The sequence below is a fragment of the Glycine soja genome, chromosome 15, assembly GCF_004193775.1.
Source record: "Glycine soja cultivar W05 chromosome 15, ASM419377v2, whole genome shotgun sequence".
Taxonomy (NCBI): domain Eukaryota; kingdom Viridiplantae; phylum Streptophyta; class Magnoliopsida; order Fabales; family Fabaceae; genus Glycine; species Glycine soja.
In genome coordinates this window covers 6,490,431-6,502,480 of record NC_041016.1, presented here as the reverse complement: position 1 = coordinate 6,502,480, position 12,050 = coordinate 6,490,431, and the positions used below count along the sequence as shown (strand labels likewise).

The 12,050-nt window shown below is 34.8% G+C and overlaps 2 protein-coding genes across 2 annotated transcripts; both read right to left on the bottom strand.

The window, feature by feature from the left end:
* Window positions 1-1,468: 1,468 nt before the first annotated feature.
* LOC114387360 (pentatricopeptide repeat-containing protein DOT4, chloroplastic-like) lies at window positions 1,469-5,497 on the bottom strand. Its single transcript, XM_028347534.1, has one exon. The coding sequence runs from the start codon at window positions 4,875-4,877 to the stop codon at window positions 2,256-2,258; it is 2,622 nt and encodes an 873-aa protein (XP_028203335.1). The 5' UTR covers window positions 4,878-5,497; the 3' UTR covers window positions 1,469-2,255.
* A 1,375-nt stretch (window positions 5,498-6,872) lies between these two features.
* On the bottom strand, window positions 6,873-10,553 carry LOC114388665. Its single transcript, XM_028349275.1, has 2 exons — window positions 9,241-10,553; window positions 6,873-7,539 (listed from the first exon to the last, which is right to left on the bottom strand). Exons 1-2 carry the CDS (start codon window positions 9,954-9,956, stop codon window positions 7,320-7,322), a joined length of 936 nt encoding a protein of 311 aa, XP_028205076.1. The 5' UTR covers window positions 9,957-10,553; the 3' UTR covers window positions 6,873-7,319.
* Between the last annotated feature and the right edge of the window lie 1,497 nt (window positions 10,554-12,050).

The following is a 12,050-nucleotide window of genomic DNA, read 5'->3' as shown; positions in this document are numbered from 1 at the left end:
TAATTTATGTGCATTACAAGAAAAAGAGGGCGAGTCTGTGCATTACAAGAAAAAAAGGGTGAGTATTGACATGCAGAGTATGAGTTATAAAAGTGAGTTTATTATTATATCTCCTAATAAAGAATTTAAACTCGTTGCAGAGTATTGATATGCTTGCCAAAGAGAGTTTATTTATTGACATGCAGAGTAGTGATCATGAAAAGAAAAAGAGGGCGAGTACTGATCAAAGGGGATCATTTATGCCAATTGCCAAAGGAGATGTGTACAACTATATAGGATTATGTTAATCGAAATTTTTTCGAAGGGAAGAAGCTAAACAGATGATATATTTGCATTGCAGTAGATTGACCTTGAAAAATTGGATTAGTAACTCAATGCCGAATTCAATCATGGAATTTGTGGATTCTAATTTGGTAAAACAACACGAGGATCATATTGATGACATATTAGCTCACATATCATCTATTTTTAGATTGGCCTTGAATTGTTGCACAGATTCACGTGATGCACAAATTAATTAGTATGAAAAAAGTCATTGAGTTATTAACCAAATCAAAACTTTGTTCATTTAAATGGAAAAAAAAAGGAACAGAAATATCAACTCATAAGCTACTAGCACTAGGGAATGATAAATGTATAATTGTGGATGTCTGACTCTGGTTCAGTTTTATGGCCTGTGCTACTGTTAGGTGGTTGGTTATGAGTTGTCGAGCTACCATGATTTAAGTAAATAAATAAATTTCCACACAGATTCATTTTCCACGTTACATTAGATACTAAATACTAAAATGGACTGTTAAATCCATTATTCATCATATGTCAGATTAGTATTTTGTTTCACCACATGCCCATCTTACAATGCCTTTGTTTGTGTCCGTGAGAGCCGATTATTAGTTCACAATTTCATATTGTTTTTAGAATTGTAATCTTCAACAGAATTGGGTAATTATATAAGCATATCCACGCCTCAACCAGTTTAAAAGTAAGGTGAGAAACTTGTTTCTCTGATCATCTGGACTTTGTTGTGAATACAATTACTTAGTGCTGCTAGCTAGCTTTGAAAATATAATTGTTTCATTTAATTTTTTGGCAGCACTCAAGTAGTTCCATTATTTATTATATTTTTTCCCCTTAAAAACAAATCGTTACATGTGTGATGGACGTGGTTGTCAATATCCATCAGCATTAGCAACTCTTTCCTAACTTTTCTAATCATTATAAACAAGTCCCCACTTGAGGACAGGACTTCCCCACCTTAGGTTGTATTGTTAGATGTTTTTAGATCTCAGTTTCATGGGTGTATTTTTAGTTTATACAACCTTAGTCATTGGTATTAGTTTATCATGGATGCCTGATGACAATTAATCATTGCAGCAAAGCCTCAATGGGAAATATATGTGTAGTCCAAGAACTTTGGAGGGAAAGGAAGAAGATAGAACATGCCATGTTCAAAAAGGCAATGCTTAAGTTACCATGTGAATGAATATGTTAGTATATCTAGAACATAGTCAACCAAAATCAGTAAATCAAAAGTTAAAGAAATTTAACAATGCACTAGCATTCTAGCAATATTCATGATTTCACTTGATAATGCATAAATGACTTAAAAAAGCTAAACATCTTATCCTTTAGGCACCTAATATGAATCCATAAATTTTGCAATTGCATCAGATTGCAAGGGAGAAGATTTTGCATCGAAATAGCATTTAACTACAGAGAAACTCCTCAGCATTACAATAGCATTTCAATGGCCAGTCTCTGTTTGATTCCCTTCTCAAGAGATAAGAAGGATTAACATTGGCAGAAATCACAAATGACGATTGGATTCTCCAGGCAAACTGAGACCTTCCCCTGTGTCTCCCCCAAATTGCAATATTCCGATAATCTATTTTCCATGAAAACATACTGCTTCTCAACTCCAATCAGAGATCCCCTCAGTAATTTTTTTCTTTCTAAAATCAAATCCACATAAACAAATGTCGATGGGTTATCTGTGTTTGACAAAATCTGGTAATGTCATACAGGAGTCTAACATGTAAATTGCCTCTGACGCGACTGTTAAACCAAGAGTCTATACCTCTGATACAGCACAAGTATGACTCTCCTTGATCCATCTTATGCTTGGCATTGACTCCCTATCCTTATTAATAAATGCATTGTACAACACTGATTGACATAAGATTTATTCATGAAAGGGGTAAATTGATATGATATCACTATGACTTCCCCTCAATTGAATTTCTCCAACAATTTATTTACCAGAAATCTCTGCAAGAACAGAAACCATCCTTGAAATGGTGAAACCGATTTGAATCTCTCAAGATAATTTCCCTTCTGGTTGTCTTGGACATGAACTTTGCCATCTCGTGACAATCATCACATACTCGTAGATTCTTGGCAACCCTAATAGTCCTCCCAGACGGCAAATTTAATATACCAAAAGCCATAGCTAACTTCTCACTGTGCCCACACAAAGCTACTTCCTTCTCCATGTCACCTGCATTAATCAAGGCATACCTCATCTTAGGAGAATGACCTTCATTCTTCATTTTTATTCTCAAATTATTCAGTAATGAGAATATACTTTTGGCTTGAGGGTGTGCAGTATCTGCAGAAACAAAGGTAGTAAATTTTCCTTGGACCTCTATCCAACTACAGCCTGGACTCTTTTTTAGTCCCCGCTTACCAATCCTCTCGCGTAACTTCTTTACTTCTTCCCACTTTTCTGCCTCTGCATAGATGTTGGCCAGAAGTACATAATATCCTGCGTTGTCTGGCTCTAGCTCAAAAACATGCTCTGCCACTTTTTCTGCTAGCTCCACATCATGATGGATCCTGCACCCACAAAGCAAGGCACCCCAAATTGTAGCATCTGGTTTAATTGGCATTGTCTCGATTAAGTTGTAGGCCTTCGAAAGATTTCCAGTGCGGGCCAGGAGATCTACCATGCAAGCATAGTGCTCTAACTTGGGCTCCATGTTGCATTCACTTATCATAGAATTAAAAAATCCCCACCCCTCATTCAGTAATCCAGAATGACTGCAAGCATAAAGTATAGAAGTGAAGGTAATCTCATCAGGCTTAATACCTGCAATCCTCATCTTTTGGAAAGTGGCGATTGCTTCATTTCCAAGCCCATGCATGCCACACCCGGAAATCATAACAGTCCAAGTGATCAAATCCTTCTCAGGAATCATATCAAAGAGCAATCGTGCATGAACTAGTGACCCACACTTTACATACATATCGATAAGTGCATTAGCTACATGCAACTCTGATGAGTAACCATTTCTCAGTATGCATCCATGTATCCCTCTGCCTATCTCTAGAGCAGCTAGGCTTCCACAAGCTGGAAGTAAGCAAGCCATTGTAATACCATCAGGTCTTGATTCTTTTTGCATCTCAGCAAAAAGTTTAAGAGCTTCATTAGGAAGAGAGTTTTTTGAATAACCTCCAATCATGGTATTCCACGAGACAATGTCCTTAACTGGAATTTGAGAGAAGACTAAATAAGCTTCTTCCATGCTTCCACATTTTGCATACATATCCATGAGAGCATTAGACACAGGCAAGCACAAGGCCATGTTGTTCTTTCTAATGTAATTGTGTACATCTCTTCCTTTATCCAATGAATTGCCACAAGCGCAAGCATGAAGGACACTAGTCATGGAATAAACATCTGGACTAACCCCTTTGCTTTCCATTTCATAGAATAACCTTATTGCATCATCATATAGACCTTCTCTTACATAAGCAGCAATTAATGAAGTCCAAGAGACAACAGTCTTTTGACCCATCTTCTCAAAAGCTTGAATTGCGTCATTTAAATTACCACATTTTGAATACATGTCTAGTAAGGTATTGTTAAACATAACTTCCCTACTAAAACAAGCTTTCACTCCTTGTCCATGAAGTGCTCTCCCCAATGAAAGACTACCAACATTTGCACAAGCCGCAACAGAATTAACCAAGGTAGCCAAATCCACACCAACCCTCAAAATGAGCATCTGAACGAAAAACTCAAGTGCAGAGTGGGAAAAACCATTCATCACACACCCACTTATCATAGAATTCCAGGACACAACATCTCGGTCACCCAATTCATCGAACAACTTGTGTGCACTGTCAACTTCTCCACTTTTGAAGTAAGTCGCAATTAGAGAGTTAACAACAGTATTATAAGAACCAAAGCCCAGTTTATAAACACACCCATGGATTCTTTTACACTCGCCTACCCTTCCCAAAGTAGCAAAACACTTCAAGATACATGAAAACGTATAAGAATTCCCTGTAATTCCCAGTTTCTGCATTTTCTTAAAAAGATATATACTTTCACGATAATCGCCAATCTTTGCGTATTCAGACATCATAAGATTCCACAGAAAAACCTTATTATCACTGAGAATATGATCAAATATCCGTCTCCCTTCTCTTAAAGCTCCACAACTCACATACATGAATACTAGTTTTGCACCCAAAACCCCTTCAATTGGTATGCCATTGGAGGAGATAACTGAATGAACCATCTTACCCTCTTGCAAACACTTGTGCTCAGCACAGAGCTGCAAGATAGAAGAGTAAGCGTTCAAGTCAAGCTCCGATTTTTGGGACATTCTGAGCAATTCCACGGCATTTCTGAGATCACCCACCTCGCAGAATTTGCAAATTTTGGTGTTTTCGTCCAACTTGGCAAAGGCACCGACCCTAGTGCTACTACGAGGAACATCCAAGTATGAAGATAAAAAGTATTTTCTTGAAGGTTGTTGGAAGAAGATGAAACAATTACGAGGTTTGGCATAGTTGGCTTCACTTGTATGACAGTTACAAGTCGAGTAGGTGCCGAAGTTCGTTATGCTTTTCGCCATTGTCAACAACATTGTCCTGTCTCTGTTCTCCAGCGAGTGCTATCCGCAATTTAGTTTTTATAATAGTTTGAAGATTTAAATATGTTTTAAGTTATTGCATTATGCATATTTGTATCTTTAGCGTTTTTTTTACTGTGCCTAGGACAATTTACAATAATTAGATTTAGCTACGGAGCAAAGTGTTACCATGGACTCTCTCTACCAAATCATCTCCTCCTTCCCTTCCTTCATGGTTGCTGTTGCCGCCACGCTCCGTCATCGCCGAACCCCCTTACATCATCGGTCAACAGCTTCCTTCGAAGATTTTATCCGACCTATGTCTTCTTGTGTTAATTTCCTTCACACGGGAGTTTTGCGGCCACAAGGCGAAGACTAATTTCGCTCTTCCTTTCGATAATGTTAAGAACGCAAGTTCTAGCCAAAGCAACACCGTCGGGTCCTCTAGTCGCAACCGCCACGTGGCTGCTCGACTTGAACCTCGCCCCCACGCGGCGTCGGTGACATTGTCCTACACGCCACCATGGCCAGTCCTCGTGGCTTTGGGTTAGGTTACAATCTTCGATCTCAACCTTAAGTTTTTTAGAAGTACAAAAATCTTTATTTTTTGTGATAGCCAGATAGAGGAACCCACTGGTTTCATGCTATTGTTTCTTAAATCACCAAAGGATTCTTCGATTTTTATTTTGAGTATGTAAGCTGTAACGTTTTTGGTTGGTAGCCATAATTGGTCCAATGAAATTAAAATGGAATGTTTGCAATATTTTGATTGTGATGTCCGATTGGTTCCAAGATAGCTGGAGCGCAACGGCAGACGTGAAGGAAAGGAGATAATTTGGCAGGAACATTCTGTGATAAGACTTTGGACCTTAGCAAAATCTAACCGTTATAAATTTGGTGCATGATGGATCATTTATAAAAGTGATCCACCTAAATATCGTTTTTTCTCCTAGATATTGAAATTGTAGGTCTATATTTATTTATTTATGGGAATCAAAAACTATATTAAATTTACGATAATTCATACATTTCGTTCAATCAATTAAATTAAATTCTTTAATATTAAACATGGTAGGTTTATATATATATAAAAAAACAGTTGACTGTGACTAATTATGTTGACGAAAGATTAATAAAAAAAAGTCAATAAAACATATTTTTAATACCAAAAAATATAAAAATTAATTTAATTTAATATAAGCAGTTATGATTTTAACTTCTTTATCATTTGTTATGTTTTAATCATTATTTTTACTAAATTTGTAATAAAAACAGTAATTAAAAGATAATTTTCAGTAAATCATAAGAAAATTAGTTCATTACCGATATTGTTCATAATTAAATAAAAATAAAAATATTATTTAAATAATTACTATTTTTTACTGCAAATAATTACTATTTTAAATTATCGTATCCTCTCTAAATGTTAGGATTGAAAAGCTTAATTAGGTTCGCTAATTGATAAGGGAAGTAATCAAATAGCTTATTTTAGTTATCAAAGCAATATCGAGGAACTGATTGTTATAACTAATCATCATTAATTTTTTGAATTAATGATTATTATTGTACTTTATTCTTGTGCGTTCGGAGTCAAATCCAACTTTTTAATAATTCTAAACCAATATATATTTAAGATATTAAAAATGGATTTTTTTTAGCAAAGATTAACTTAGAATCAATTCCTTAAGATATAAATATCTATTTTGATTATCATCAATTTGGTATTCTTGATTTTTTTTAGTTTTATTCTTAATTTGCATCAACCGTACAAATATTTTACATCCTAAATCAATCAAAAATAATTATTGAGATGATTTTTAAGATAATTATTATATAAAAAAAACTTATTATATACAGTGACATGTGATTAGAAAATAATAAAAAAAAAAAAAACTTTGCACTATCAATACATCTAAATTAAATTTTGTTTTAACAACTTCATAAAGGAATACGTAGGCTTTAGCAATTTGTGTAAATTCGACGTTCCAAATATAGCTAACCAACGTTTGATAAACTCGATTATACTTGAAACTATATTAAGATGACATGGAGCCAAATAAAACCAAAATATTGTCTAAAAACAAGTAAAATAAGTGAAAATGAGTAAGGAACCTTTACTTTGTGTTTGTTTTGCAGCAAACTCCTAACTTAACTCTTACAAATAAGATCTATTGCCACCAAATGTAAAATACTCTCTGTGCATGTATATACCTCAGAACAACACACTCTCCAAAGAATGCAACCAGAGCTGGTAATTTCTTTACATGTAAGCTTCACATCTTCATGGCACACACCCTCAGAATGTCAACTTGGACAGGTGGTTAAGCATTAACATCCCACTAAAATGTGGTGGCCGGTGATGCATCATAGCATGTATAGCAGAAACCAATCAGCCACTCACTATACTCAGCGAGTATGAAGAATTGAAGGCAAGAATAATAGAGCTTGATTCACCAGCTAGAACATATTTACACGGAAAAACCATGGCAGAACAAATGCTATTACCAGGCATGCCATCAAGAAGTTACAAAATGGCTGTCCTCGCCAGCATCCACCAAACCTGTGGGATGAGTTGCCATCGTCGTCCATGAATCTTCTTTCATTCCACTTTTCCATAAATCCATAATTAGTAACACCCGAAACATTTTCTGCAGTCTCACCACATATTTCACATAACCTGTGGTTAATAAAGTAGCTAATATCAATAATTTATTTGATAATAGATAATAGAGTAAATTAGACTAACATCTCCTAAAGTTTCATGAAATTACACAACCGTCTCCTACCTTTATTTATTCCTACACTAACCTCCCCTTAGTTATTTAAAAATATACACAAACACCTCCTTATACATTACATTTACCCCCCTTAGCTTTTTAAGAATATACATTGACACCCCTCTAATTATTTGAAAAACACTACATTGGGCTCCCCTAAAGGGAGGTTAGTGTAAATGTAAAAAAATAAAATGGGAGGTTTGTGTAATTTAGACTAGGCATCACTTGACATTGAGAAGGAACCATTTTTCAAATTTGGCACTAAAAAATAGAACTATAACATTAAGTTTTACGGAGAAAGTTATCAAAATAATATCTTTCCAAACTCAAGAATGAGCTTTCACGTGATAAGCTCTTATTGAATAAGTGCTCGATTGCTGAAGATCCAGAGTAGCCCTCTATATAAGGTACAAGAATTATGATTGACAAGGACCAGTTATACTAGATTATAATACAATGGTTCTCACTTGACAATGACATGGGACTCCTTTATTCAATGAAAATTTAGTTCACATTTCGTTCTGGGAAAAAGGGATTGATGAATGTGTCCCCAAGATATCTAATAAAAATGATAAATTTTGCCATATGTAAAATTCATTTTGTGGTGATAAAAGTATAAACTTCATTTTCCTAGTCCATGCCCCATATGTCATCTGAACAGAGAAAAATCAGATCCAAAAGAATCTTCACCAAGACAGTTACAAGAGCACTTTCTCAAATATCAAGGATAACCGACACCAATATCACAATCAAATGCAATAATTTGCTAGTTTACAAACTAGGACTTGACAGAATCATATGGATGTCAATTAAGCTCAACTCACAAACACTAGGAGCAAATTGCTAATCATGTTTATGTCTAACCCATAATCTTACATCCTAAACGAGGAAAATCCACTGGCAGTCGGACGCATTTGTCCAACTCACTCCTTAACTATAGGAATTCCAAATAGGCTGATGGCTACTGATATGCACTGTACAGCTATGTCTGAGTGCAGTAATGATGCTAGCTGTTCTCCAACTAGAGATGTACCGATCCAAGGCAAATAGCAGTGTGCTACACTAACTAGTTCCCTAATGGCAATGACAAGCAAAGTCAATGCAACGAGCTTGACCTCAAATTAATTATCAAGGAAAAATCAAGCATAAGCCCAGGCATGAATCTAAAAAGGATTTTAAAAGCTAAAAATGATATTGGAAAATTCTGTTCTGGTCTAAGAGCACAATCAACACATTTATAAGGATGCCACTGACCTCAAAAGATTTTAAAAGACAAGTCATGGAAAGGCAAAATGATAAAACCCATCCAATATTATTGTTGAAATGATAAAATGTTCCATATGATCAAGGTAACTGCAGCACCCACAAACACAGAGCAACAAATAGGGCAAGAGAAATATTTGCTTCCAGAAATTGTGCCAAACTGGATAATTCAGTAAAAAGAACTTAAAAATTCCAACATATTTAGGAATTCAAAATAAGTAGACAACATCAGGAACGTGATCAATGTTGAAAGCTTCAACACAAAACCTCAAAAACACACAAATGTTATTGTTTATCTACAAACTACAATTAAACTGATATTAGGCAAGACAATATACCTGTTCCCCTTAAGCTTGAACCACGCCTCAGCACAATGAACATGTGCAATGCCTAGCTCATCTTTACAAGCACAACCAAGCTGAATCAAGTCTGCACTTGTAGCACTACTAGCGGTGCCAACAGTTGTTTCATCCGATGATTGCACAGAAGTCAGATGGCAAATCCTACAAACCCTTTCACCTTCAGAATCCTCATAAACCTTTTTGCAGCTGCTGCACTTTATATCAATCACACGTGAATCTTTATCAGTTTCAGACACCCCTTCTGGTGCTTTCATGGATACCATGCTCAACCCCGATTCATCAACTTTTGTTTCCAATTTCCTATTATCTTCAGTGACATACTTAGTCTGAACAGACTCAATTGCAACCACAGTTTCAATCACTACTTGATTAACCAAATGGTTTGAATTATAACTAGTTCCCTGATCAACCTCGAGCAATTTATCATCACTGATATTTTCTTGATCATGATTGTCCTGATCCTTAACTTCCTCAATCCCCTCCTCTAGCTCCATATCAGATCCGAAATCCTTGCCAACCTCTCCTGAAGTTCCAGCTTCTTCACTTATACTAACTCTTCCACCCAAGCTGTTCCCATCTACAGCATCAATTACAACTACAACCCCTTCAACCAAATTACTCAAATTTCCATCTTCCCCTTCATAAACCGGACCCAATACCTCACCTCTTCCCTCGCTTGTGTTTTGATCCATTAACAATTCGTTCAACCAAAAACCTAAAAAGATACTTCAAACAATGCCACAGTACAAACCCCACCTAAAACGCTCCTTTAAAAAAAAATAGAGAGGATGAACAATGTGATCAAATGAAAGGTGGAAAATACATATCTTGCAACGACCCACTTCCTGATTTGAGCAGATATTCTCACAAATAATCAATTTAAAATAAATGGAAACTTGGGGTGTCACCTATGAGATGGATGACCTCACTCTCCAGAGAAACAAGCCCCCAAATAGCCGCAAAGTGATGGGGTTTACCTCAAAATATTAAATTCCACAAACTATCTCAAGTAGGATATGTTTCAACTTTCAATCCAACCCACGCCAGGTAAACCCTGCGTGGCTTGCTTCAGTTCAACAGGTTAGTGGAAGAAGAAAAAAATATCATTTTAAGTGGGGAAATAAAATAGGAAATGGGTTAGGTGAATAAAATGCTAATTGGGAAAGGCAAGGATTTTTATTTTTCAGTGCAATTGAATCATTAGATGATTTGGGTCAGTGAAATAAAAGGGTTACTTTGTCTTTATTGGACAATTCTAACAGAAATCCACCTACTGTTACATTAAGGGTCTTGCTAATTATTATTACATAAATTATTGATAAAAGATAGATTCGGATGTATACTCCTACAAAGGATAAGTATTTATTTATTACTATTAATTAATTATTAATTGCAGAAAATTCTCATTAAATGTTATCTGGGACACGGAAGAGTTTGTGATGAGTGGAGGTTGTAACCGCAAGTGGGTGGAGTGTGTATGTGATGTGTGTCTACTTTACATGCTATGCTAGTGCCGTAACCAGAACCTTAACTGATGGCTGTGGTGAAGTAGGATAAATTTTCATGGACCTTAAAAATTGCTTACTAACAAGAAAATTCTTTTGGACACATCCATTTTTTACTACTGGCCACTAATATGTTAGCCAGAGGCTCAGAAGAGTGAATATTATCCATTAATGTGTTCCCTTTATCTGTGTATGTTGTTAATTTGTTGTTTTCTTTTGTGTGTTTGTCGTTAGTTAATATTATTTTCATCATTGTGTGTATGTTGTTCATTTGTTCTTTTATGCGGGCGCGTGTTGTTGTTGTGTTCATGTGTTGTTAATTTGTTTTTCTTTTTATGTTGTTACAAGTTTGGCAAATTATGAACTTCACAATTAAATCTAAGTTATAATTCAGAGTATGAGGCAGTTACTTATCTATATTGTTTTTCTTATTTTTTTGTTGTAATTTTTTCTACACAATAATTACACTTTGGTCAGAACCTGCAATCTCATGTGTTACTCGAACTCGTCATCAAGGGGTTGATCCTAATGATTTTCTTTTCAACGTAACTTTAAGAAAAAGAAATTTTTCTTTCACTCTCCTTATTTTTATGCAACATTTTTTAAATTTAATTTTAAATCATAATATTTTTTTACTGCCTAAATTGAAATAATAAAAATACTATTAAAATTAAAAGTTTCTTATTCGTATAAAATTTAATTCAAATTTATCTTTATCTAATATTATCTGTGTCATTTATTATTTTTTTAGAATATATTAAAAGATAAAAAAAATTAACATTAAGAATTTTGAACTTCTTTATTTAATATATTCACACTACTTTTTTATTTGATTTTAGGTTATAATAAGTAAATAATTAATAAATTGCAAAGTGACATTATTCTTTGAATGTTGTTATTTAAATTTTAAAATACACCATCTTTTATATTTGATTTTTGAGTTATATTAAAAGTATTAATAAAAACTGAAAATTACTCGTAAATTGTATAAATTAAAATACTTGTATTATTTTTTTTTTTAGGCAAAAGAAGGTGAGATCAAGCAAACCATTAAAGGTAGACATCTCATCTATGTTGACATCTCATATTGCACCTAAAACTCATCTTGAAATATATTAATCCAAAAAAGTATGACAACAAAACACTTGAGAGGGTTAAACCATACCAAGGAAGAGAAACTATAGGAACCTATACGAAGGGAGTCCATTCTTGTACCTAAGGAGTTGCTGAGAAACAAAAGATGCTGCTAGTCCCACTAGTGCAGTCTAGGATATTTTTGGG